Source organism: Strigops habroptila, unplaced genomic scaffold (assembly GCF_004027225.2).
Source record: "Strigops habroptila isolate Jane unplaced genomic scaffold, bStrHab1.2.pri NW_022045629.1_ctg1, whole genome shotgun sequence".
NCBI lineage: Eukaryota > Metazoa > Chordata > Aves > Psittaciformes > Psittacidae > Strigops > Strigops habroptila.
Window position 1 is genome coordinate 275142 of NW_022651106.1, and position 27744 is coordinate 302885.

At 52.9% G+C, this 27744-nt stretch overlaps 1 protein-coding gene across 3 annotated transcripts; it reads left to right on the top strand.

The window, feature by feature from the left end:
• SUPT16H (SPT16 homolog, facilitates chromatin remodeling subunit) lies at positions 1–27046 on the top strand. Of its 3 annotated transcripts, XR_003989846.1 has the most exons (27): positions 1–249; positions 1285–1377; positions 4366–4536; positions 5507–5659; positions 5763–5909; positions 7394–7545; positions 7636–7808; positions 9720–9810; positions 9890–9963; positions 11565–11677; positions 11777–11842; positions 12919–13014; positions 13095–13210; positions 14271–14424; positions 16000–16127; positions 16234–16369; positions 17793–17919; positions 18647–18765; positions 18858–18983; positions 19060–19172; positions 20836–20911; positions 20987–21156; positions 22477–22606; positions 22683–22812; positions 23161–23238; positions 25052–25659; positions 25910–27046. XR_003989846.1 is itself a non-coding variant. In XM_030475060.1 (26 exons), exons 1-26 carry the CDS (start codon positions 184–186, stop codon positions 25171–25173), a joined length of 3120 nt encoding a protein of 1039 aa, XP_030330920.1. In that variant the 5' UTR covers positions 1–183; the 3' UTR covers positions 25174–27046. The 3 variants fall into 3 exon arrangements, 2 of the variants coding, with proteins under 2 accessions (XP_030330920.1, XP_030330921.1); XM_030475060.1 differs by having other exon boundaries at positions 25052–27046; XM_030475061.2 differs by lacking the exons at positions 22683–22812; positions 23161–23238; positions 25052–25659; positions 25910–27046 and having other exon boundaries at positions 19060–19152.
• Positions 27047–27744: the final 698 nt, after the last annotated feature.

Sequence of the window (27744 nt, forward strand, 5' to 3'; positions counted from 1 at the left end):
CCGGCGCCTATTCCCTTGCCTTAAGCCTCACCCTCCTCCTCCCCCCGCCTCCATAGCGGAACCGGAAGTATCCCGCAGCGCTTCCGGGTGCGCTGAGGCGCGGGAGGGAGGAAGAGGAGGAGGAAGAGGAGGAGGAAGAGGAAGGAGGCGGCGGGGGGGGGCCCGCGGCCGGACCCCCGCTCAATGGCGCTCAGCCTCGATAGGGACGCCTATTACCGGCGGCTGCGGCGCCTCTACGGCACCTGGGAGGTGAGGGGGGGGGGACGCGGGCCTAAACGGCGGGAATGGGGGGGGGGGGCGGGGCTAAAGGGGGGGGATGAGGGGATCTGTGAGGAGAAAAGGGGGGGATATGAGGTAAAGAGGGGGATATGGGGGGGGAATGAGGTAAAAGGGGGGGATATGGGGGGGATATGAGGTAAAGAGGGGGATATGGGGGGGGAATGAGGTAAAGAGGGGGATATGGGGGGGATATGAGGTAAAAGGGGGGATATGGGGGGGGAATGAGGTAAAGGGGGGGATATGGGGGGGATATGAGGTAAAAGGGGGGGATATGGGGGGGAATGAGGTAAAAGGGGGCGACATGGGGGGGATGAGGTAAAGAAGGGGATATGGGGGGGGAATGAGGTAAAGAGGGGGATATGGGGGGGATATGAGGTAAAGAGGGGGATATGGGGGGGATATGGGGGGGAAAAGGGCTAAAGAGGGGGATATGGGGGTAAAGGGGGGGTCTGTGAGGGGAAAGGGGGGTAAAGGGGGGGATATGGGGAGGGAATGGGGTAAAAGGTGGGATATAGGGGTAAAGGGGGAGATATGGGGGGGGAAAGAGGGTAAAGGGGAGGGATATGGGGGTAAAGGGGGGGTCTATGAGGGGAAAAGGGCCTAAAGGGGGAGATATGGGGGGAGAAAGGGGTTAAAGGGGGGGATATGGGGGTAAAGGGGGGGTCTATGAGGGGAAAATAGGGTAAAGGGGGGGATATGGGGGGGGAAGAGGGTAAAGGGGGGATATGGGGGTAAAGGGGGAGTCTATGAGAGGAAAAGGGGGAGATATGGGGGTGAAGGGGGGCGATATGAGGGGGAAAAAGGCTTAAAGGGGGGGATATGGGGGTAAAGGGGGGTCTATGAGGGTTAAAGGGGGGGATATGGGGGGGGAATGGGACTGAAGGGGGGGATATGGGGGGGAATGGGGTTAAAGGGGAGGATATGGGGGGGAATGGAGTTAAAGGGGGGTCTGTGTGGGGCTCAATGGGGCAGGAAGAGGCTCTGACCCCCCCTTTGCCCCCCCAGAAGGGGGAGGAGGAGCTCGGGGGGGTCGACGCCATCGTGGTCGCGGTGGGGGTGGACGAGGAGATCGTCTACGCCAAGTCCACGGCGCTGCAGGTGAGGCCCCCCCCCCCCCCCCGCTGGGGGGCGAAAGCCAGCCCTTTGGGGCAAAGCACGCGGATTTGGGGGCAAAAACCACCGCTTTGGGGCAAAACCCACCGCTTTGGGGCAAAACACAACAGTTTTGGGTGAAAACACAGCAGTTTTGGGTCAAAATGCACCAGTTTGGGTCAAAACACACCAGTTTGGGGTCAAAACACGCCACTTTGGGGTGAAAACACAGCAGTTTTGGGTTAGAACACACCAGTTTTGAGTGAAAACACAGCAGTTTTGGGTCAAAATGCACCAGTTTGGGTCAAAACCCACCAGTTTGGGGTCAAAACACGCCACTTTGGGGTGAAAACACAGCAGTTTTGGGTTAGAACACACCAGTTTTGAGTGAAAACACAGCAGTTTTGGGTCAAAATGCACCAGTTTGGGTCAAAACCCACCAGTTTGGGGTCAAAACACGCCAGTTTGGGGTGAAAACACAGCAGTTTTGGTCAAAACACACCATTTTGGGGTTAAAAAGTACCAGTTTTGAGTAAAAAACCACCATTTTGGGGTCAAAACCCACCATTTTGGGGTCAAAGCACCATTTTTTGGGTCAAAACGCACCTTTTTTAGGTCATAAAGCAGCATTTTTGGGTCAAAACACACCATTTTTGGGTTTAAAAGCACCGGGTTTTGATCAAAATATGCCATTTTTGGGTCAGAACACACCATTTTTTGGTCAAAACACGCCAGTTTTGGGTGAAAACACAGCAGTTTTAGTCGAAACACACTATTTTTGGGGTTAAAAAGTACCATTTTTGAGTCAAAACCCACCATTTTTGGAGCAAAAAGTATTATTTTGGGGTCAAAATACACCAGTTTTGGGTCAAAACACCATTTTTGGATCGAAGCACACCTTTTGTGGGTCGAAAAGCACCATTTTTGGGTCAAAAAGCACCATTTTTGGGTCAAAATACTCTGGTTTTGGGTCAACATACTCTGGTTTTGCATCAAAACATACAATTTTTGGGTCAAAACACAGCAGTTTTGGGTCAAAAACCACCTTTTTTGGGTTAAAACACAGCAGTTTTGGGTCAAAACACACCATTTTTGGGTCAAAACACCAATTTTGGGTCTGCATCACCCAATTTTTAAGTCAAAACACCTCAGTTTTGCATCAAAACATACCATTTTTGGCCAAACCCCACCAGTTTTGGGTCAAAATACACAATTTTGGGGTTAAAACACTCAATTCTTAAGTCAAAACACCTCAGTTTTGGGTCAAAACACACCAGTTTTGGTCAAAAAACACCAGTTTTGGGTCAAAACACACCAGTTTGGGGTTAAAAAGCACCATTTTGGGTCAAAATACTCTGGTTTTTGGCCAAAACACATCAGTTTTGGGTCAAAACACAATTTTTGGGTTAAAACACACGATTTTTGGATCAAAAAGCACCATTTTTGGGTCAAAACACGCCATTTTTAGGTTAAAAAGCACTGGTTTTGGGTCAAAATATGCCATTTTTGGGTCAAAACACACCAGTTTGGGTCAAAACACACCATTTTAGGTGTCCCACCACCCCTATTTGGTCTCCATGCTCCATTTTAGGTGTCCCACCATCCATGTTGGGGTCATATCCCATCGTTTTGGGGTTATATCCTACCATTTTGGGGTCTGCAGACCCCATTTTGAGGTGTCCCAACCCCCATTTTGGGGCCATATCCCCCCTTTTTGGGTCTCCAGCCCCCATTTTGGGGCCATATCCCCCCATTTTGGGTCTCCAAACCCTATTTTGGGGCCATATCCCCCCATTTTGAGGTCTCCAGACCCCATTTTAGGTGTCCCAACCCCCATTTTGGGGCCATATCCCCCCATTTTGGGTCTCCATCACCCATTTTGTGTGTCCCAACCCCCATTTTGGGTGTCCCAGCACCCATTTGAGGCCCCCACCCCCCATTTTGAGGTGTCCATCACCCATTTTGGGGCCATATCCCCCCATTTTGGGTCTCCAAACCCTATCTTGGGTGTCCCACCACCCATTTTAGGTCCCTAACCCCCATTTTGTGTCCCCATCACCCATTTTGGGGCCATATCCCCCCATTTTGAGGTCTCCAGACCCCATTTTAGGTGTCCCACCACCCATTTTGGGGCCATATCCCCCCATTTTGGGTCCCCATCACCCATTTTGGGGCCATATCCCCCCATTTTGGGTCCCCATCACCCATTTTGGAGTCATATCCCCCCATTTTGGGTCTCCAAACCCTATTTTGGGTGTCCCACCACCCATTTTGGGGTCATATCCCCCCATTTTGAGGTCTCCAGATGCCATTTGAGGTGTCCCAACCCTCATTTTGGGGCCATATCCCCCCATTTTGAGGTCTCCATCACCCATTTTGTGTGTCCCAACCCCCATTTTGGGGTCATATCCCCCCATTTTGGGTCCCCATCACCCATTTTGGAGCCATATCCCCCCATTTTGAGGTCTCCAGACCCCATTTTAGGTGTCCCAACCCCCATTTTGGGGTCATATCCCCCCATTTTGGGTCCCCATCACCCATTTTGGGGCCATATCCCCCCATTTTGGGTCTCCATCACCCATTTTGGGGCCATATCCCCCCATTTTGAGGTCTCCAGACCCCATTTTAGGTGTCCCAACCCCCATTTTGGGGTCATATCCCCCCATTTTGGGTCCCCATCACCCATTTTGGGGTCATATCCCCCCATTTTGGGCTCTTATCCCCCCATTTTGGGGCCATATCCCCCCATTTTGGGTCCCCAACCCCCATTTTGGGGTCATATCCCCGCATTTTGAGGTCTCCATCACCCATTTTGGGTGTCCCACCACCCATTTTAGGTCCCTAACCCCCATTTTGAGGTCTCCATCACCCATTTTGGGTGTCCCATCACCCATTTTAGGTGTCCCACCCCCCATTTTGAGCCCCCCACCCCCCATTTTGGGGGTCGCCCCCCCCGTTTGGGCACGTCCCTCATGTCCCCCTCGTGTCGTGCAGACGTGGCTGTTCGGGTACGAGCTGACGGACACCATCATGGTGTTCTGCGAGGAGAAGATCCTCTTCATGGCCAGCAAGAAGAAGGTGGAGTTCCTCAAGCAGGTGGCCCATGGCAAGGCTGGAGAGGGCGGCAACGGGGTCCCTGCCATCACCCTGCTCGTCAGGGAGAAGGTGGGACAAGCCCCCGTGGCGCTCCTCAGCCTCGGGGTTATGGGGCCTTGGTGGTTATGGGGCCTTGGTGGGGGTTATGGGGTCTTCAAGGTGGTGGAAGGCTCTTTAAGATGGTGGTTATGGGGTCTTGATGGTGGTTATGGGGTCTTCAAGATGGAGGAAGGGTCTTCAAGATGGTGGTTATGGGGTCTTGATGGGGGTTATGGGGTCTTCAAGGTGGAGGAAGGGTCTGCAAGATGGTGGTTATGGGGTCTTGATGGGGGTTATGGGGTCTTCAAGATGGAGGAAGGGTCTTCAAGATGGTGGTTATGGGGTCTTGGTGGGGGTTATGGGGTCTTCAAGATGGTGGAAGGGTCATTAAGATGGTGGTTATGGGGCCTTGATGGTGGTTATGGGGCCTTGATGGTGGTGATGGGGCCTTGATGGTGGTGATGGGGTCCTGATGGTGGTTATGGGGACTTCAAGATGGAGGAAGGGTCCTCAAGATGGTGGTTATGGGGTCCTGATGGTGGTTATGGGGACTTCAAGATGGAGGAAGGGTCCTCAAGATGGTGGTTATGGGGTCCTGATGGTGGTTATGGGGACTTCAAGATGGTGGAAGGGTCTTCAAGATGGTGGAAGGGTCTTCAAGATGGTGGAAGGGTCTTCAAAATGGTGGTTATGGGGTCTTGATGGTGGTTATGGGGTCTTCAAGATGGTGGAAGGGTCTTGAAAATGTTGGAAGGGTCATTAAGATGGTGGTTATGGGATCTTGATGGTGATTATGGGGTCTTGATGGTGGAGGAAGGGTCCTCAACATGGTGGACATGGGACCTCCATGGTGGAGACGGCCCCTCCATGGTGGAGACGGCCCCTCCATGGTGGAGACGGCCCCTCCATGGTGGAGAAGGCCCGTTGAGGGCCGAGATGTCCCCTTGAAGCCCCCCATTGGCATCTCCTCCCACCCCCGGTCCCCCTCGTTGTGCCGCAGAACGAGAGCAACAAGGCCAACTTCGAGAAGATGATCGAGGCCCTCAAGAGCAGCAAAGGCGGGAAGCGCCTGGGGGTCTTCTCCAAGGACAAGTTCCCCGGCGACTTCATGAAGAGCTGGAACGATTGTCTCACCAAGGAGGCCTTCGAGAAGGTCCCACCTCCCCTTCCTCACGTGGGATGGGGTCTCCTCCGTGTCCTCCGTGCCCTCCACCGGCTGGTTTCTCCGTGGCCCTCACGGTTGTGTCCGTGCGCAGGTGGACATCAGCGCCGTGGTGGCCTACACCATGGCGGCCAAGGAGGAGGGCGAGGTGCAGCTCATGCGCAAAGCGGCCGCCATCACCTCCGAGGTCTTCAGCAAGTTCTTCAAGGAGAGGGTCATGGAGATCGTGGATGCCGATGAGGTCAGGAACGCCGCTCCCGCCGCCGGGACCCGCCTCGGGCCTCCTAAGGGAGCTCCTTGGTGCTCCAAGAGCCACCTTAGAGCTCCAAAAGGAGCTTCTTGATGGTCCGAAAGCCACCTTAGACCCCCAAGAGCCCCCTTAGACCCCCAGAGAGACCTTCTTGATGGTCCAAAAGCCACCTTAGACCTCCAAAAGGACCTTCTTGATGGTCCGAAAGCCCCCTTAGACCTCCAAAAGGACCATCTTGGTCCTCCAAAAGGCACTTTGGAGGTCCAAAAGCCCCCTTAGACCTCCAAAAGGACCTTCTTGATGGTCCAAAAGCCACCTTAGACCTCCAAAAGGACCTTCTTGATGGTCCAAAAGCCACCTTAGACCTCCAAAAGGACCTTCTTGATGGTCCGAAAGCCCCCTTAGACCTCCAAAAGGACCATCTTGGTCCTCCAAAAGGCACTTTGGAGGTCCAAAAGCCCCCTTAGACCTCCAAAAGGACCTTCTTGATGGTCCAAAAGCCACCTTAGACCTCCAAAAGGACCTTCTTGATGGTCCAAAAGCCACCTTAGACCTCCAAAAGGACCTTCTTGATGGTCCGAAAGCCCCCTTAGACCTCCAAAAGGACCATCTTGGTCCTCCAAAAGGCACTTTGGAGGTCCAAAAGCCCCCTTAGACCTCCAAAAGGACCTTCTTGATGGTCCAAAAGCCACCTTAGACCTCCAAAAGGACCTTCTTGATGGTCCAAAAGCCACCTTAGACCTCCAAGAGCCACTTTGGACCTCCAAAATGACCATCTTGGTCCTCCAAAACCCCCCTTAGACCTGCAAAACCCCCCTTAGACCTCCAAAGGGACCATTTTGGTCCTCTAAAACCCTCTTTAGACCTCCAAAACCTCCCTTAGACTTCCAAAAGCACCATCTTTGAGGTCTAAAAGCCCCCTTAGACCTCCAAAATCACCACCTTGGTCCTCCAAAACCCCCCTTAGACCCCCAAAATCACCACCTTGGTCCTCCAAAACCCCTCTTAGACCCCCAAAACCCCCCTTAGACCCCCAAAAGGCCCATCTTGGTCCTCCAAAACCCCCCTTAGACCCCCAACAGGCCCATCTTGGTCCTCCAAAACCCCTCTTAGACCTCCAAAACCCCCCTTAGACCCCCAAAATGACCATCTTGGTCCTCCAAAACCCCCCTTAGACCTCCAAAACCCCCCTTAGACCCCCAAAATCACCACCTTGTTTCTCCAAAACCCCCCTTAGACCTCCAGAATGACCCTCTTGGTCCTCCATAGCCCCCCCTTAGACCTCCAAAATCACCACCTTGGTCCTCCATAACCCCCCTTAGACCTCCAAAATCACCACCTTGGTCCTCCAAAACCCCCCTTAGACCTCCAAAATCACCACCTTGGTCCTCCAAAACACCCCTTAGACCCCCCAAACCCCCCCTTAGACCCCCCAAAGCCCCCGTTGGAGGCGCCCACGCTGCCCCCCGTTGCAGAAGGTGCGCCACAGCAAGCTGGCCGAGTCGGTGGAGAAGGCCATCGAGGAGAAGAAGTACTTGGCCGGCGCCGACCCATCGGCCGTGGAGATGTGTTACCCCCCCATCATCCAGAGCGGGGGCAACTACAACCTCAAGTTCAGCGTGGTCAGGTAGGAGAAGACCTCTTGGAGCTGCCGAGATGGTCGCCGCGAAGCTCCGGCGTGGTGGGACTCCGTCGCGACGTGGTCTTCTCCGCGCAGCGACAAGAACCACATGCACTTCGGGGCCATCACGTGCGCCATGGGCATCAGGTACAAGTCCTACTGCTCCAACCTGGTGAGGACCTTGATGGTGGACCCGCCGCAGGAGATGCAGGACCATTACGCCTTCCTCCTGCAGCTCCAGGATGAGATGCTCAAGGAGATGAGACACGGTGAGGAACCGCCGGGATGGTCTGGGATGGGGGGATTGGGGCTCGGGTGGGGGTCTGCAGCTCCACGAGGGGCTTCTGGAGGTCTCAGAGGTGGTTTTGGACCTTTCTGAGGTGGTTTTGGACCTTTCTGAGGTGGTTTTGGAGGTCTTGGAGGTGGTTCTGGAGCTCTTATGGGGCTCTACATCTCCTTGAGGGGGTTCTGGACCTCTTTGAGGTGGTTCTGGAGCTCTCTTGGTGGGTTCTGGAGGTCCATTGGTGGGTTCTGGACCTCTTGGAGGTAGTTCTGGACCTTTCTGAGGTGGTTCTGGAGGTCTCAGAGGTGGTTCTGGAGGTCTTGGAGGTGGTTCTGGACCTCTTGGAGGTGGTTTTGGAGCTCTTAAGGGGCTCTACACCTTCTTGAGGGGGTCTTGGACCTCTTGAAGGGGGTTCTGGACCTCTTGGAGATGGTTCTGGACCTCTTTTGGTGGGTTCTGGAGCTCCATTGGTGGGTTCTGGACCTCTTGGAGATGGTTCTGGACCTCTTTTGGTGGGTTCTGGAGGTCCATTGGTGGGTTCTGGAGGTCTTTGAGATGGTTCTGGAGGTCTCAGAGGTGGTTTTGGAGCTCTTGGAGGTGGTTTTGGAGGTCTTAAGGGGTTCTCCACCTTCTTGAGGGGGTCTTGGAGGTCTTGCAGGTGGTTCTGGAGGTCTTGGAGGTGGTTCTGGACCTCTTGGAGGTGGTTCTGGAGCTCTTGGAGGTGGTTCTGGAGCTCTTATGGGGCTCTACATCTCCTTGAGGGGGTCTTGGACCTCTTTGAGGTGGTTCTGGACCTCTTTTGGTGGGTTCTGGAGGTCCATTGGTGGGTTCTGGAGGTCTTGCAGGTGGTTCTGGAGGTCTTGGAGGTGGTTCTGGAGGTCTTGGAGGTGGTTTTGGAGCTCTTAAGGGGCTCTACACCTTCTTGAGGGGGTCTTGGAGCTCTTGGAGGTGGTTCTAGAGGTCTGGGAGGTGGTTTTGGACCTCTTGGAGGTGGTTTTGGAGGTCTTGGAGGTGGTTCTGGAGCTCTTGGAGGTGGTTCTGGAGGTCTTGGAGGTGGTTCTGGAGGTCTTGGAGGTGGTTTTGGAGCTCTTAAGGGGCTCTACACCTTCTTGAGGGGGTCTTGGAGCTCTTGGAGGTGGTTCTAGAGGTCTGGGAGGTGGTTTTGGACCTCTTGGAGGTGGTTTTGGAGGTCTTGGAGGTGGTTTTGGAGCTCTTATGGGGCTCTACACCTTCTTGAGGGGGTTCTGGACCTCTTTGAGATGGTTCTTGACCTCTCTTGGTGGGTTCTGGAGGTCCATTGGTGGGTTCTGGACCTCTTTGAGATGGTTCTGGAAGTCTTGGAGGTGGTTCTGGAGGTCTTATGGGGCTCTACATCTCCTTGAGGGGGTCTTGGACCTCTTGGAGGTGGTTCTGGAGGTCTTGGAGGGGGTTCTGGAGGTCTTGGAGGTGGTTTTGGAGGTCTTGGAGGTGGTTCTGGAGCTCTTTTGGTGGGTTCTGAACCTCTTTAAGATGGTTCTGGAGGTCATTGAGGTGCTGGAGCTCATTTGAGGTGGTTCTGGAGCTCCATTGGTGGGTTCTGGACCTCTTGGAGGAGGTTCTAGACCTCTTTTGGTGGGTTCTGGACCTCTTGGTAGGTTCTGGAGCTCCTTGAGGGGGTCTTGGACCTCTTATGGTGGGTTCTGGACCTCATTGAGGAGGTTCTGGATCTCATTGAGGAGGTTCTGGACCTCATTGAGGAGGTTCTGGAGGTCACTGAGGAGGTTCCAGACCTCTTTTGGTGGCTTCCGCACCTCCTTTGGGGTGTTCCAGCCATTGCCAATGGGGTTCTGGACCTCCTGGAGGAGCTTTAGGACCTTCTCAAGGCCTTCGTTGGCCGCTGTCCCCATTGTCCTGGCAGGGGCCAAGCTGTGTGACGTCTACGGCGCCGTCATGGACGTGGTGAAGAAGCAGAAGCCGGAGCTGCTGAGCAAGATCACCAAGAACCTGGGGTGAGGATGAGGATGGAGATGGGTGATGGCACCGCTTGGGCTCAGCTTGGGCATCTCCTGGTGACTTGTGTCTCCCCAGCTTCGCCATGGGCATCGAGTTCCGGGAGGGCTCCTTGGTCATCAACAGCAAGAACCAGCATCGCCTCAAGAAGGGTGAGCAGCGACTCCAGGCGCCCCAAAATGGTGCTTTTCCGCCCCAAAATGGTGCTTTTCCACCCCAAAATGGTCCTTTTCCACTCAAATGTGTCCATTTCCACCCCAAAATGGTCCTTTTCCACTCAAATGTGTCCATTTCCATCCCAAAATGGTCCTTTTCCACTCAAATGTGTCCATTTCCATCCCAAAATGGTCCTTTTCCACCTCAAAATGGTCCTTTTCCACCAAAAATGGTCCTTTTCCGCCCCAAAATGGCCCATTTTCACCCCAAAATGGCCCATTTCCACCCAAGTTTGTCCATTTCCACCCCAAAATGGTCCTTTTCCACCCTAAAATGGTCCTTTTCCACCCCAAAATGGCTCATTTCCACCCAAGTTTGTCCATTTCCACCCCAAAATGGCCCATTTCCACCCCAAAATGGTCCTTTTCCACCCCAAAATGGCCCATTTCCACCCCAAAATGGTCCTTTTCCACCCCAAAATGGTCCATTTCCACCCCAAAATGGTCCTTTTCCACCCCAAAATGGTTCTTTTCCGCCCCCAAATGGTCCTCTTCCACCCCAAAATGGTCCTTTTCCATCTAAAAATGGTCCTTTTCCACCCAGGTTTGTCCATTTCCATCCCAAAATGGTACTTTTCCGCCCCAAAATGGTCCCTTTCCACTTCAAAATGGTCCTTTTCCACCCAAATTTGTCCATTTCCATCCCAAAATGGTTCCTTTTCCACCCCAAAATGGTCCTTTTCCACCCAAATTTGTCCATTTCCATCCCAAAATGGTCCTTTTCCACCCCAAAATGGTTCTTTTCCGCCCCCAAATGGTCCTCTTCCACCCCAAAATGGTCCTCTTCCACCCCAAAATGGTCCTTTTCCACCCAGGTTTGTCCATTTCCATCCCAAAATGGTACTTTTCCGCCCCAAAATGGTCCCTTTCCACTTCAAAATGGTCCTTTTCCACCCAAATTTGTCCATTTACATCCCAAAATGGTCCTTTTCCGCCCCAAAATGGTCCTTTTCCACCCAAATTTGTCCATTTCCATCCCAAAATGGTTCCTTTTCCACCCCAAAATGGTCCTTTTCCACCCAAATTTGTCCATTTCCATCCCAAAATGGTCCTTTTCCGCCCCAAAATGGTGCTTTTCCACCTCAAAATGGTCCTTTTCCACCCAAATTTGTCCATTTCCACTCCGAAATGGTCCTTTTCCACCCCAAAATGGTCCTTTTTCACCCAAATTTGTCCATTTCCATCCTCAAATGGTCCTTTTCCACCCCAAAATGATCCTTTTCCACCTAAAATTTGTCCATTTCCACCCCAAAATGGTCCCTTTCCCCCCCAAAATGATCCTTTTCCACCCAAATTTGTCCATTTCCACCCCAAAACCTTGTCCCACCACCCAAACCCTTTCTTCTTCCACCCAAAACATGGTCCCACCACCTCAAAACGGTCCTTTTCCACCCAAATTTGTCCATTTCCCCCCCAAACTGGTCCTTTTCCACCCAAAACATGGTCCCACCACCCTAAATTCGTCCATTTCCACCCCAAATTTGCCCCTTTCCACCCCAAATTTGCCCCTTTCCACCCCAAAAACGGTCCTTTTCCAGGCATGGTGTTCAGCATCAACGTCGGCTTCTCGGACCTGGCCAACAAGGAGGGGAAGAAGGCCGAGGAGAAGACCTACGCCATGTTCATCGGGGACACGGTCCTGGTGGACGAGGTGGGTGCTGCTGGGTGCTGCTGGGACCTGGGCGCGTCCCGCACCCGCGCTGGGGAGGAGAAGACCTCCCTCCTCCACCCCTTGTCCTCTCCCACCCAGGAGGGACCGGCCACCGTGCTCACGGCCGTCAAGAAGAAGGTGAAGAACGTCGGCATCTTCCTCAAGGTGAGGGCAGGGGAAGGGGAGAAAAACCTCACATTTGGGGCTTTCCGCCTCACATTTGGGAGAAAAACGTCAAATTTGGGACTTTCCGCCTCAAGTTTGGGAGAAAAGCATGAAATTTGGGATTTTCCGCCTCAAGTTTGGGAGAAAACCCTCAAATTTGGGAGTTTTCAGCTCAAGTTTGGGAGAAAAACATGAAATTTGGGACTTTCCGCCTCGAATTTGGGATAAAAATGTGAAAACTGGGACTTTCTGCCTCAAATTTGGGATAAAAATGTGAAAACTGGGACTTTCCGCCTCGAATTTGGGATAAAAACATGAAATTTGGGAATTTCTGCCTCAAATTTGGGATAAAAACATGAATTTGGGACTTTCCGCCTCAAGTTTGGGATCAAACCCTCAAATTTGGGAGTTTCCACCTCAAATTTGGGAGAAAAACCTCAAATTTGGGACTTTCCACCTCAAATTTGGGACCTTTCTCCTCAAATTTGGGACTTTATACCTCAAATTTGTGCCTTTCTACCTCAAATTTAGGACATTTCACCTCAAATTTGGGACTTTCTCCCTCAAATTTGGGACTTTCCACCTCAAATGTGTGCCTTTCTACCTCACATTTGGGACTTTCCACCTCAAATTTGGGACAATTCACCTCAAATTTGTGCGTTTCTACCTCAAATTTCGGACATTTCACCTCAAATTTGGGCCTTTTCACCTCAAATTTGGGACATTTCACCTCAAATTTCGGACTTTCTACCTCAAATTTGGGACTTTCCACCTCAAATTTGTGCCTTTCTCCCTCAAATTTGGGACTTTCCACCTCAAATTTGTGCCTTTCTCCCTCAAATTTGTGCCTTTCCACCTCAAATTTGTGACTTTCTCCCTCAAATTTGGGACATTCCACCTCAAATTCCGAACATTTCGCCTCAAATTTAAGAGACTCTCCCAAAACTCAACGCTTCCCCCCTCAGCTTTTATCCAAATCGGCCAAATCTGGGGCCTTCCCACCCCCGATTTGGGATAGAAGCCCCGAATCCGAGGCCTTCCCCCCTCAACCTCGCGCCTTGTCCCCCCCCCCCCAGAACGAAGACGAGGAGGAAGAAGAGGAGGAGAAGGACGAAGCCGAGGACCTGCTGGGGCGCAGCTCGCGGGCGGCCCTGTTGACCGAGCGGACACGGGTGGGTTGTCCCCCGCCGCCATGAGCGCCTCGAGGCCGCCGTCGCGCTGAGGTCCCCCCCCCCATCTTTGTGCCCTCCAGAACGAGCTGACGGCCGAGGAGAAGCGCCGGGCCCACCAGAAGGAGTTGGCCACTCAACTCAACGAAGAGGCGCGCCGGCGCTTGACCGAGCAGAAGGGAGAGCAGCAGATCCAAAAGTAAGGGGCCGGCACCCCGAAAGTGGGCTTCGGCCTTCTCCAGACCTTCAAGTCAATGAGGTTTTGGGGTTCCACCATCCATTCAATGAGGTTTTGGGATTCAAACCTCCTCCAGACCTTCAAATCAATGAGGTTTTGGGGTTCCACCATCAATTCAATGAGGTTTTGGGGTTCTAACCATCTCCAGACCATCAATTCAATGAGGTTTTGGGGTTCTAACCTTCTCCAGACCATCAATTCAATGAGGTTTTGGGGTTTCACCATCAATTCAGTGAGGTTTTGGGGGTGCCACCATCAATTCAATGAGGTTTTGGGGTTCAGACCTGCTCCAGACCTTCAAATCAATGAGATTTTGGGGTTTAGACCTTCTCCAGACCTTCAATTCAATGAGGTTTTGGGGTTCCACCATCAATTCAATGAGGTTTTGGGGTTCTAACCTCCTCCAGACCTTAAGTTCAATGAGGTTTTGGGGTTCCACCATCAATTCAATGAGGTTTTGGGGTTCCACCATCACTTCAATGAGGTTTTGGGCTTCAAACCTTGTCCAGACCTTCAATTCAATGAGGTTTTGGGGTTCAGACCTGCTCCAGACCTTCAAGTCAGTGAGGTTTTGGGGTTCAAACTTGCTCCAGACCTTCAAGTCAATGAGGTTTTGGGGTTTAGACCTTCTCCAGACCTTCAAATCAATGAGGTTTTGGGGTGCCACCATCAATTCAATGAGGTTTTGGGGTTCTAACCATCTCCAGACCATCAATTCAATGAAGTTTTGGGGTTCTAACCTTCTCCAGACCTTCAAATCAATGAGGTTTTGGGGTTCCATCATCATTTCAATGAGGTTTTGGGGTTCAAACCTCCTCCAGACCTTCAATTCAATGAGATTTTGGGGTTCCACCATCAAGTCAATGAGGTTTTTGGGGTTCCACCATGAAGTCAATGAGGTTTTGGGCTTCAAACCTTCTCCAGACCTTCAATTCAGTGAGGTTTTGGGGTTCCACCATCACTTCAATGAGGTCCTGGGGCCTCCTCCGTGCTGCCTTGTCCCCTCTTTGTGTCCCGCCAGGGCGCGCAAGTCCAACATCTCCTACAAGAACCCGGCCCTGATGCCCAAAGAGCCGCACATCCGCGAGATGAAGATCTACATCGACAAGAAGTACGAGACCGTCATCATGCCCGTCTTCGGCATCGCCACCCCCTTCCACATCGCCACCATCAAGGTGAGGACAACCCCAGCGCCAGCCATGGGCGCCTCAGGAACCATCTTGGGGACCTCAGAACCTCCATGGAGACCTAAAGAACCTCCATGGGGACCTAAAGAACCTCCATGGAGACCTAAAGAACCTCCATGGGGACCTAAAGAACCTCCATGGAGACCTAAAGAACCTCCATGGGGACCTAAAGAACCTCCATGGAGACCTCAAGAACCATCTTGGGGACCTCAGAACCTCCATGGAGACCTCAAGAACCATCTTGAGGGCCTCAGAACCTCCATAGGGACCTAAAGAACCTCCATGGAGACCTAAAGAACCTCCTTTGGGACCTCAAGAACCATCTTGAGGAGCTCAGAACCTCTATGGAGACCTAAAGAACCTCCTTTGGGACCTCAAAAACCATCTTGGGGACCTCAGAACCTCCATGGAGACCTAAAGAACCTCCATGGAGACCTAAAGAACCTCCTTTGGGACCTCAGAAACCATCTTGAGGAGCTCAGAACCTCCATGGAAATCTAAAGAACCTCCATGGAGACCTCAAGAACCTCCTTTGGGACCTCAAGAACCATCTTGAGGAGCTCAGAACCTCCATGGAGACCTAAAGAACCTCCATGGGGACCTTAAAAGCTCCATAGGGACCTCAAACCATCCACCCAAGGTGGTTTGGAGGTCCAACGTAAGGTGGTTTTGGGGTTCCACCTCCAATCCGAGATGGTTTATGGGTCCCACCTCCATCTTTAAGGTAGTTTTGGGTTCCCACCACCACCCCAATGACCTTTTATGGGTCCTACCTTCATCCCTGAGATGGTTTTGAGCTCCAACCCGAGGTTCTTCTGGGGTCCCACCTCCAATGTGAGATGATTTATGGGTCCCACCTCCAACCCAATGACCTTTTATGGGTCCCACCTCCATCTCTAAGGTAGTTTTGGGGTCCCACCACCACCCCAATGACCTTTATGGGTCCCACCTTCATCCCTGAGATGGTTTTGAGCTCCAACCCGAGGTTCTTCTGGGGTCCCACCTCCAATGTGAGATGATTTATGGGTCCCACCTCCAACCCAATGACTTTTTATGGGTCCCACCTCCATCTCTAAGGTAGTTTTGGGGTCCCACCACCACCCCAATGACCTTTATGGGTCCCACCTTCATCCCTGAGATGGTTTTGAGCTCCAACCCAAGGTTCTTTTGGGGTTCTACCTCCAATCCGAGATGGTTTATGGGTCCCACCTCCACCCCAATGACCTTTATGGGTCCCACCTCCATCCCAATGACCTTTATGGGTCCTACCTTCATCCCTGAGATGCTTTTGAGCTCCAACCCGAGGTTCTTTTGGGGTTCCACCTCCAACCTGAGATGATTTATGGGTCCCACCTCCACCCCAATGACCTTTATGGGTCCCACCTCCATCTTTAAGGTAGTTTTGGGGTCCCACCACCACCCCCATGACCTTTTATGGATCCCACCTCCATCCCTAAGGTAGTTTTGGGGTCCCCCCACCCCCCCCATGACCTCCATGGGTCCCACCCCCAAACCCACATCCATCCCCCTGGTCCACCATGACCTCTCCTTTCCCCCTTGCAGAACATCAGCATGTCGGTGGAAGGCGACTACACCTACCTCCGCATCAACTTCTACTGCCCGGGCAGCGCTTTGGGCCGCAACGAAGGCAACATCTTCCCTAACCCGGAGGCCACCTTCGTCAAGGAGATGTGAGGCCACCACCCCTCGAGGTCTTCACCCAGGAGGACACCGACGGGAGTTACGAGGTCTCGGAGGCCATAACGACGTCTCCTCCTTGTCCGATGTCTTCTCCAGCACCTACAGAGCGTCCAACATGAAGAGCCCCGGCGAGCAGACGGTGCCGGCCCTCAACCTCCAAAACGCCTTCAGGATCATCAAGGAGGTCCAGAAGCGCTACAAGACCCGAGAGGCCGAGGAGAAGGAGAAGGAGGTGAGGACCAAAGGCTTGGAGAAGGTCCATCCCCCCCCCCCACCACCACCACGTCTTCTATGGGGGGCTCTTGGTGGGGTGGGGGGTGGAGGTTGAGGAGGTCCCGTGGGGGGCCAAGGGGCTGCCGGGTGCTGGGAGCGCACCAGGCCTTGGAGGAGCTCGAGGAGAGCCGTAGAGACCACATAGGAGCTCGAGGAGACCCCATAGGAGCTCAAGTGGACCCCATAGAACCCCATAGGACTTCAAGGAGACCCTGTAGGACCTCAAGGAGACCCATAATGACCCCATAGGACCTCAAGTAGACCCCATAGAACTCCATAGGACCTCAAGGAGACCCCATAGAGAGCACATAGAACCTCAAGGAGACACTATAGGACCTCAAGTGGACCCCATAGACCCCATAGGACCTCAAGGAGGCCCCATAGGAACTCAAGGAGACCCCATAGGACCTCAAGTAGACCCATAGAACCCCATAGGACCTCAAGTAGACCCCATAGGACCTCAAGAAGACCCCATAGAACCCCATAGGACCTCAAGGAGGCCCCATAGGAACTCAAGGAGACCCCATAGAAACTCAAGGAGACCCCATAGAACCCCATAGGACCTCAAGGAGACCCATAGAACCCCATAGGACCTCAAGGAGACCCCATAGGACCCCATAGGACCTCAAGTAGACCCCATGGAGACCCCATAGGACCTCAAAAAGACCCCATAGAAACCCATAGGACCTCAAGTAGACCCCACAGGACCTCAAGAAGACCCATAGAACCCCATAGGATCTCAAGGAGACCCATAGAGACCCCATAGAACCTCAAGGAGACCCCACAGGACCTCAAGAAGACCCATAGAACCCCATAGGATCTCAAGGAGACCCCATAGAGACCCCATAGAACCTCAAGGAGACCCCACAGGACCTCAAGAAGACCCATAGAACCCCATAGGATCTCAAGGAGACCCCATAGGACCTCAAGAAGACCCCATAAAGACCCCATAGGACCTCAAGTAGGCCCATAGAGACCCCATAGGACCTCAAGGAGACCCCATAGAGACCACATAGGGCCTCAAGGAGACCCCATAGAACCCCATAGGACCTGAAGTAGACCCACAGGGACACACAGAGACCCATAGACACCCCATGGCACCTCCAGAAGCCCCATAAGACCTCCCCAAAGACCCATCCAGAACCTCCAGAAGACCTCTGAGGACCCCATGGGTGGCCCTTAGGACCAACCATGTCCCCATAGAACCCCCCAGCTCCCCATAGAGGCCACCACAAGCCCTTGGAGACCCCCCCCCACATCCCAATGGAGGCCACCAGGTCCCAATGGAGGCCACCACGTCCCAATGGAGCCCCATTAGAACCCCTTGGAGACCCCAAAGAGGTCCCTATGGGTGGCCACCACCTTCTCCACCCCTTGTCCAGGGCATCGTCAAGCAAGACTCCTTGGTCATCAACCTGAACCGCAGCAACCCCAAGCTCAAGGACCTCTACATCAGGCCCAACATCGCCCAGAAGAGGATGCAGGGGGCCCTGGAGGCCCACGTCAATGGTGGGACCTTCAGGATGGGCTTCATGGAGGTGGTGGGACCTTCAGGATGGGCTTCATGGAGGTGGTGGGACCTTCAGGATGGGCTTGAGGAGCTTCTCCGATGGGTTTCGTGGTGGTGGGACCTTCAGAAAGGGGTTAATGGAGGTGGTGGGACCTTCAGGATGGGCTTGAGGAGCTTCTCTGGTGGGTTTCATGGTGGTGGGACCTTCAGAAAGGGGTTAATGGAGGTGGTGGGACCTTCAATATGGGCTTGAGGAGCTTCTCTGGTGGGTTTCATGGTGGTGGGACCTTCAGAAAGGGCTTCATGGAGGTGGTGGGACCTTCAGAAAGGGCTTCATGGAGGTGGTGGGACCTTCAGAATGGGCTTGAGGAGCTTCTCTGGTGGGTTTCATGGTGGTGGGACCTTCAATATGGGCTTGAGGAGCTTCTATGGTGGGTTTCATGGTGGTGGGACCTTCAGAATAGGGTTAATGGTGGTGGTGGGACCTTCAGAAAGGGCTTCATGGAGGTGGTGGGACCTTCAGGATGGGCTTGAGGAGCTTCTCCAATGGGTTTCGTGGTGGTGGGACCTTCAGGATGGGCTTGAGGAGCTTCTCCAATGGGTTTCGTGGTGGTGGGACCTTCAGGATGGGCTTGAGGAGCTTCTCTGGTGGGTTTCATGGTGGTGGGACCTTCAGGATGGGCTTGAGGAGCATTTCTCACCACGGCGGTGGTGGCATCTCCGCAGGCTTCCGCTTCACGTCGGTGCGCGGCGACAAGGTGGACATCCTTTACAACAACATCAAGCACGCCGTCTTCCAACCGTGCGACGGCGAGATGATCATCGTCCTCCACTTCCACCTCAAGGTCTTCTCCTCCTTCTCCTCCACCACCTCCTAGAGCTTGTCGAGACGATGGAGGAGAAGACCTTTCACCACGAGCTCGGTGTTCTCCTGCAGAACGCCATCATGTTCGGCAAGAAGAGGCACACCGACGTGCAGTTCTACACCGAGGTTGGCGAGATCACCACGGACCTGGGCAAGCACCAGCACATGCACGACCGAGATGACCTCTACGCCGAGCAGGTGGGTGCTGGCACCACCAGAAGCTCTTGAGATGCCACCTAAAGAGCGTGGTCGGAGCCCCTTTGGGTTGTCCTAGATGGAGCGGGAGATGAGGCACAAGCTCAAGACGGCCTTCAAGAACTTCATCGAGAAGGTCGAGGCGCTCACCAAGGAGGAGCTGGAGTTCGAGGTGCCCTTCAGGGACCTGGGGTCAGTTTGGAGAATGGGGCCACCGGGTGGTCCTGGAGGGGAAAACGGGGGGGTTCGGGGGGTCCAAATGGGTTCTTGAGGGGTTCTAATGGGGTTTGAGGGGTCCAAATGGGGGTTCGGGGGGTCCAAATGGGTTCTTGAGGGGTTCTAATGGGGTTTGAGGGGTCCAAATGGGGGTTGGGGGGGTCCAAATGGGTTCTTGAGGGGTTCTAATGGGGTTTGAGGGGTCCAAATGGGGGTTGGGGGGGTCCAAATGGGTTCTTGAGGGGTTCTAATGGGGTTTGAGGGGTCCAAATGGGGGTTGGGGGGTCCAAATGGGTTCTTGAGGGGTTCTAATGGGGTTTGAGGGGTTCAAATGGGGGTTGGGGGGGTCCAAATGGGTTCTTGAGGGGTTCTAATGGGGTTTGAGGGGTTCAAATGGGGGTTGGGGGGGTCCAAATGGGTTCTTGAGGGGTCTTCATGGGGTTTGAGGGGTTCAAATGGGGATTTGGGGGGTTCTAATGGGGGTTTGGGGGGTTCTAATGGGGGTTTGGGGGTCCAAATGGGTTCTTGAGGTCTTCTCATGGGTTCTTGAGGTGTCTTTATGGGGTTTGAGGGGTTCTAATGGGGGTTTGGGGGGTTCTGATGGGGTTTGGGGGGTTCTAATGGGGGTTTGAGGGGGTTCTAATGGGGTTTGAGGGGTCTTCATGGGGGTTTGAGGGGTTCTAATGGGGGTTTGGGGGTTCTAATGGGGTTTGAGGGGTTCTAATGGGGTTTGGGGGGGTCTCAATGGGGGTTTGAGGGGTTCTAATGGGGGTTTGGGGGGTCCAAATGGGTTCTTGAGGGGTTCTAATGGGGTTTGGGGGGTTCTGATGGGGGTTTGAGGGGTCTTCATGGGGGTTTGATGGGTTCTCAATGGGGTTTGGGGGGTTCTCAATGGGGTTTGGGGGGTTCTCAGTGGGGTTTGGGGGGTTCTAATGCGTTCCTGTGGGGTTCTGATGGGTTCTTGAGGTGTCTTTATGGGGTTTGAGGTGTCCACATGGGGTTTGCGGCTGTTCCCATGGGTTCTTGAGGTGTCCCCACTGCTTTCTGAGGTGTCTTCAGGGGGGTTCGAGGTGTCCTCATGGTTTTGGGTGCTTCCTCCATGGGTTTGGGTGGTTCCACCATGGTTTTGGGTGGTTCCTCCATGGTTTTGGGTGGTTCCACCATGGTTTTGGGTGGTTCCTCCATGGTTTTGGGTGGTTCCTGCATGGTTTTGGGTGGTTCCTGCATGGGTTTGGGTGGTTCCTCCATGGTTTTGGGTGGTTCCTGCATGGTTTTGGGTGGTTTCTCCTTGGTTTTGGGTGGTTTCTCCATGGGTTTTGGCCATTTCTCCATGGTTTTGGGTGGTTCATCCGTGGTTTTGGGTGGTTTCTCCATGGTTTTTGGCCATTTCTCCATGGTTTTTGGCCATTTCTCCATAATTTTGGCCATTTCTCCATGGTTTTGGATGGTTCCTTCACGATTTTTGGCCATTTCTCCATGGTTTTTGGCCATTTCTCCATAATTTTGGCCATTTCTCCATGGTTTTGGATGGTTCCTTCACGATTTTTGGCCATTTCTCCATGGTTTTTGGCCATTTCTCCATGCTTTTGGGTGGTTCCTCCTCCTTGGTGGCACCTCCTGAGGCTTCCCTTGGCCGCAGGTTCAACGGGGCCCCGTACCGCAGCACCTGCCTCCTCCAACCCACCAGCAGCGCCTTGGTCAACTGCACCGAGTGGGTAGGTCCGGCCTCGGGGTGGCTTTTGGGGTGCCCTCCGGTGGCCCTGCCCCACACGCGGCTCCTCGCCCCACAGCCGCCCTTCGTGGTCACCTTGGACGAGGTGGAGCTGATCCACTTCGAGAGGGTCCAGTTCCACCTCAAGAACTTCGACATGGTCATCGTCTACAAGGACTACAGCAAGAAGGTCACCATGATCAACGCCATCCCCGTCGCCTCCCTCGACCCCATCAAGGAGTGGCTCAAGTAGGTCCCACCACCACCATCAGCTCCTCTTCTTCTGCCCTCCTTCTGCCCTCCTTCTGCCCTTCTTCTGTCCTTCTTCTGCCCTTCTTCTGCCCTTCTTCTGTCCTCCTTCTGTCCTCCTTCTGCCCTTCTTCTGCCCTTCTTCTGCCCTTCTTCTGCCCTTCTTCTGTCCATCTTCTGCCCTTCTTCTGTCCTTCTTCTGTCCTTCTTCTGCCCTTCTTCTGTCCTTCTTCTGTCCTTCTTCTGCCCTTCTTCTGCCCTTCTTCTGCCCATCTTCTGTCCTTCTTCTGCCCTTCTTCTGCCCTTCTTCTGCCCTTCTTCTGCCCTTCTTCTGCCCTTCTTCTGCCCATCTTCTGTCCTTCTTCTGCCCTTCTTCTGCCCTTCTTCTGCCCTTCTTCTGTCCATCTTCTGCCCTTCTTCTGTCCTTCTTCTGTCCTTCTTCTGTCCTTCTTCTGTCCTTCTTCTGCCCTTCTTCTGCCCTTCTTCTGCCCATCTTCTGTCCTTCTTCTGCCCTTCTTCTGCCCTTCTTCTGCCCTTCTTCTGCCCTTCTTCTGTCCTTCTTCTGTCCTTCTTCTGCCCTTCTTCTGCCCATCTTCTGTCCTTCTTCTGCCCTTCTTCTGCCCTTCTTCTGCCCTTCTTCTGTCCATCTTCTGCCCTTCTTCTGTCCTTCTTCTGTCCTTCTTCTGCCCTTCTTCTGCCCTTCTTCTGCCCTTCTTCTGTCCATCTTCTGCCCTTCTTCTGCCCTTCTTCTGCCCTTCTTCTGTCCTTCTTCTGCCCTTCTTCTGCCCACTTTCTGCCCTTCTTCTGTCCTTCTTCCGCCCATCTTCTGTCCTTCTTCTGCCCTCCTTCTGCCCTCCTTCTGCCCTCCTTCTGCCCTTCTTCTGCCCTTCTTCTGCCCTTCTTCTGCCCTTCTTCTGCCCACTTTCTGCCCTTCTTCTGCCCTTCTTCTGCCCGTCTTCTGCCCTTCTTCTGCCCATCATCTCATCATGTTCTCACCTTCTTTTGTCCTTCTTCTCCTCATGTTCTCCCCATGTTCTCCCCTTCTTCTCTCCATCTTCTCCCCATCTTCTCCCCATCTTTTGTCCTCCTTCTCCCCATGTTCTCCCCACCTTCTCCCCATCTTCTCCCCATCTTCTCCCCATCTTCTCCCCTTCTTCTCCCCATCTTCTCCCCATGTTCTCCCCACCTTCTCCCCTTCTTCTCCCCTTCTTCTCCCCATCTTCTCCCTATGTTCTCCCCATGTTCTCCCCATCTTCTCCCCATGTTCTCCCCATCTTCTCCCCACGTTCTCCCCACCATCTCCCCACCTTCTCCCCCCAGCTCCTGTGACCTCAAGTACACGGAGGGCGTCCAGTCCCTCAACTGGACCAAGATCATGAAGACCATCGTGGACGACCCCGAGGGCTTCTTCGAGCAGGGGGGTTGGTCCTTCCTGGAGCCCGAGGGTGAGGTAGGGATGTCCCCATTGACCCCCCCCCATTGACCGCCCCATTGACGCCCCATTGATGCCCCATCGGTGTCCTCAGGGCAGCGATGCTGACGTGGGCGAATCCGAGTCGGAGATCGAGGACGAGACCTTCAACCCATCCGAGGAGGACTATGAGGAGGAGGAGGAGGACAGTGATGAAGATTACTCCTCTGAGGCCGAGGAGTCAGGTAGGATGAGGTCCTTATGGGCCCCATGAGGTCCTTATGGGCCCCAATGAGGTCTTTATGGACCCCAACGAGGTCCTCGTGGTCCCCAATGAGGTCCTCGTGGTCCCCAAGGAGGCCTTATGGATGGTGGAACATCTCCAAGGTGGTTCTCAGGGCCTTTAGGTCCTCATGGAGGCCACCAAACCTCTCTGGAGATGCTAAGCAGGTCCCTATGGAGGCCATAAGGTCCATATAGAGGCCACTGAATGGCTACGGAGGCCATTAGGGCTCCATGGAGAGCACCAAAACCCCTTGAAGACCCCAACCACGTCCCTATGGATTCCCACCAGCTTTCCTATCTCCTTCCAGAGTATTCCAAGGAGTCCTTGGGCAGCGAAGAAGAGAGCGGCAAAGACTGGGATGAACTGGAAGAGGAAGCCCGTAAAGGTGAGGCCATTGAGGTCCTGATGGGACATTGAGGCCATTGAGGCCCCATTGAGGTCCTGATGGGACATTGAGGCCATTGAGGGGCCATTGAGGTCCTGATGGGACATTGAGGTCCTGATGGGACATTGAGGCCATTGAGGGACCATTGAGGTCCTGATGGGACATTGAGGCCATTGAGGGACCATTGAGGTCCTGATGGGACATTGAGGCCGTTGATGGGACATTGAGGTCCTGATGGGACATTGAGGCCGTTGAGGGACCATTGAGGTCCTGATGGGACATTGAGGCCATTGATGAGACATTGAGGTCCTGATGGGACATTGAGGCCATTGATGAGACATTGAGGTCCTGATGGGACATTGAGGCCATTGAGGGGCCATTGAGGTCCTGATGGGACATTGAGGCCATTGAGGGACCATTGAGGTCCTGATGGGACATTGAGGCCATTGAGGGACCATTGAGGTCCTGATGGGACATTGAGGCCATTGAGGCCCCATTGAGGTCTTGATGGGACATTGAGGCCATTGAGGGGACATTGAAGCCATTGAGGCCCCATTGAGATGTTGATGGCCCATTGAGACCCTTGAGGCCCCATTGGGATCTTGATGGGCCATTGAGGCTCCATTGAAGCCATTGAGGACCCACTGAGGTCTTGATGGGCCATTGAGGTCTTGATGTTCTCAATGGCCCCATTGAGGTCTTGGTGGGCCATTGAGGCCATTGAGGGGACATTAAGGCCATTGAGGACCCATTGAGGTCTTGGTGGGCCACTGGGGCCATTGAGGCCCCATTGAGGTCTTGATGGGCCATTGAGGTCTTGATGGGCCATTGAGGCCATTGAGGGGACATTAAGGCCATTGAGGCCCCACTGAGGTCTTGATGGGCCATTGAGGTCTTGATGGGACATTGAGGCCCCATTGAGGTCTTGAGGGGCCATTGAAACCATGGAGGCCCCATTGAGGCCCCATTGAAGCCATTGAGGCCCCATTGGGGTCTTGATGGGCTTTGAGGCCATTGAGGCCCCATTGAAGCCATTGAGGCCATGGAGGCCCCATTGAGGTCCTGATGGACCACTGAGGCCATTGAGACCCCATTGAAGCTATTGAGGCCCCACTGAGGGCATTGAGGACCCATTGAGGTCTTGATGGGACATTGAGGTCTTGATGGGCCATGGAAGCCATTGAGACCCCATTGAAGCCATTGAGACCATTGAGGCCCCATTGAGGTCTCGATGGGCCATTGAAGCCCCATTGAGGCCCCATTGAAGCCATTGAGGCCCCATTGGGGTCTTGATGGGCTTTGAGGCCATTGAGGCCCCATTGAAGCCATTGAGACCCCATTGAGGTCTTGATGGGCCATTGAGGTCTTGATGGGCCATTGAGGCCATTGAGACCCCGTTGAAGCTATTGAGGCCCCACTGAGGGCATTGAGGACCCATTGAGGTCTTGATGGACCATTGAGGTCTTCATGGGCCATGGAAGCCATTGAGACCCCATTGAAGCCGTTGAGACCATTGAGGCCCCATTGAGGTCTCGATGGGCCATGGAAGCCCCATTGAGGCCCCATTGAAGCCATTGAGGCCCCATTGGGGTCTTGATGGGCTTTGAGGCCATTGAGGCCCCATTGAAGCCATTGAGGCCATGGAGGCCCCATTGAGGTCTTGATGGGACATTGAGGTCTTCATGGGCCATGGAAGCCATTGAGACCCCATTGAAGCCATTGAGACCATTGAGGCCCCATTGAGGTCTCGATGGGCCATTGAAGCCCCATGGAGGCCCCATTGAAGCCCCATTGTCCCCCCCTTGCCCCACAGCCGACCGGGAGAGCCAGTACGAGGAGGAGGAGGACCACGGCCGCGGGAGGAAGAGGAAGGCCCCGGCCGGGCGCCGCGGCCACCATCGCACCGCGGGGCCCCCCAAGAAGAAGAGGAAGTGAAGGAGCCCCCCGAAGCCACCAGGAGATGGGGTTGGGGCCCATTGGGGACACCTTGGGGTCCCCCCGTGGGAAAGGGGGCGAAATTTTGGGGGTTTCCTCAAAATTTTGGGGGTTTTCCTCAAAATTTTGGGGGTTTTCCTCGAAATTTTGGGGGGTTTTCATCGAATTTTGGGGGGTTTCCTCAAAATTTGGGTGTTTCCCAACCAAATTTCTGGGGTTTCCCCTCAGAATTTTGGGGTTTTCCTTAAAATCTTGGAGTTTTTCCTAAAAATTTGGGGGTTTTTCATCAAATTTTGGGGGGTTTCCTCAAAATTTGGCTTCTCCCAACCAAATTTCTGGGTTTTCCTCTCAGAATTTGGGGGTTTTCCTTAAAATCTTGGAGTTTTTCCTCAGAATTTGGGGGTTTCCTCAAAATTTGGTCGTTTTCCCAGCCGAATTTCTGGGGTTTCCCCTCAAAATTTGGTGTTTTTCCTAAAAATCTTGGAGGTTTTCCTCAGAATTTAGGGGTTTCCTCAAAGTTTTGGGGGTTTTCCTTGAGATTTTGGGGGTTTTTCATCAAGTTTTGGAGGTTTTCCTCAAAATTTGGGGGTTTCCCAACCAAATTTCTGGGTTTTCCCCTCAAAATTTGAGGTTTTTTCCTTAAAATCTTGGAGATTTTCCTCGAAATTTGGGGTTTTCCAAGCAAATTTCTGTGTTTTCCCCTCAGAATTTGGGTTTTTTCCTTAAAATCTTGGAGTTTTTCCTAAAAATTTGGGGTTTTCCTTAAAATTTTGGGGGTTTTCCTTGATATTTTGATTTTGTTTCATCAAATTTTGGGGTTTTACTGCAAAATTTGGGGGTTTTCCACAAAATTTGGGGGTTCCCATCAAAATAATGGGTTTTTTTCCTCAAAATTTGGAGTTTTCACTCAGAATTTGGGGAGTTTTCCTCAAAATTTGGGTTTTTTTCTTCAGAATTGGGGGGGTTTCATCAAAATTTGGGGGTTTCCGTAAAAATCTTGGGGGTTTTCCTCAAAATTTGGGTTTGTTTTCCTCAGAATTTGGGGTTTTCCTTAAAATTTGGGGTTTTCCAACCAAATTCTGTGTTTTCCCTCAAAATTTTGGGGTTTTCTGTCAAAATCTCGGAGGGTTTCCTCCAAATTTGGGTTTTTTCCCTCAGAATTTGGGGTTTCCCGCAAAATTTGGAGGTTTCACACAAAACTTTTGGTGGTTTTCCTCAAAATTTGCTGATTTCTGAGGGGGACCCATTGAGGGGAACCCCAAAACCCATTGAGGGGACCCCAAAACCCCCTTTGGGGACCTTAATTCCCCCCTTGGGACCCCAAAATGCATCTGAGGGACCCCAAAACCCATTGAGGGAGCCCCCAAACACCATCTAAGGCCCTAAAATCAATGGGGGGGACCCCAAAACCCATTGAGGAACCATAAAGTCAATGGAGGAGACCCCAAAACCCATTGAGGGAGCCCCCAAACACCATCTGGGACCCTAAAATCAATGGGGGGGACCCCAAATCCCATTGAGGAACCTCAATTCCCTCCCCTTGGGGACCCCAAAACCCATTGAAGAACCCCCAAACCCCCCTTTGGGACCCCAAAACCCATCGTGGGGCCCCCAAACCCCATTGAAGACCCCCCATAATCAATGGGGGGGACCCCAAAACCCCCCTTTTGGACCCCAAAACCCCCCTTTTTTATTGTTTAGCTCTATTTATCGGCGGCAATGGGGGTCCCCCCTTTGTGTTGGGGTCCCCCCTGTCTCTTGGGACCCCCCCTTTAGGGCCCCCCCCCATTGGGGTCCCATTGGGGTCCCTTTGCCGGTCGCTGTTGCTCTTTTCCAGGCACTAAATAAAGGCAAAAGTGGGTTTTTTTAAGGGTTTTGACTGAAAAAGGTGGTTTTTGGCCCATTCCCCACCCCAGAAATGGGTGGAAATGGGTTAAAGTGGGGGGCGAAGGGGTTTAAATGGGGTGAAACCGGTTTAAATGGTGGTAAATGAGTGTAAATTGGGGTGAAACCGGTTTAAATGGGGTTAAATGGGTGTAAATTGGGCTGAAACCGGTTTAAATGGGGTCAAAATGGTTGGAAATGGGGTGAAACCGGTTTAAATGGAGTCAAAGTGGTTGGAAATTGGGTGAAACCGGTTTAAATGGGGTTAAATGAGTGTAATTTGGGGTGAAACCGGTTTAAATGAGGTTAAATTGGTGTAAATCGGGGTGAAACTGGTTTAAATGGAGTCAAAATGGTTGGAAATGGGGTGAAACTGGTTTAAATGGGGTCAAAGTGGTTGGAAATGGGGTGAAACCAGTTTAAATGGGGTTAAATGGGTGTAATTTGGGGTGAAACTGGTTTAAATGGGGTTAAATGAGTGTAAATTGGGGTGAAACCGGTTTAAATGGAGTCAAAATGGTTGGAAATGAGGTGAAACCGTTTTAAATGGGGTTAAATTGGTTTAAATTGGAGTGAAACTGGTTTAAAGGGGGTTAAATGAGTGTAAATCGGGGTGAAGCCAGTTTAAATGGGGTCAAAATGGTTGGAAATTGGGTGAACCCGGTTTAAATAGGGTTAAATGAGTGT

Excerpts from the sequence above, each read along its gene's own strand:
- SUPT16H (XM_030475060.1), top strand. The coding sequence starts at position 184 with ATGGCGCTCAGCCTCGATAGGGACGCCTATTACCGGCGGCTGCGGCGC. Across the intron at positions 5,660-5,762 it reads CCAAGGAGGCCTTCGAGAAG|GTGGACATCAGCGCCGTGGT; the intron begins GTCCCACCTCCC and ends GTCCGTGCGCAG. Across the intron at positions 22,813-23,160 it reads CTCTGAGGCCGAGGAGTCAG|AGTATTCCAAGGAGTCCTTG; the intron begins GTAGGATGAGGT and ends ATCTCCTTCCAG.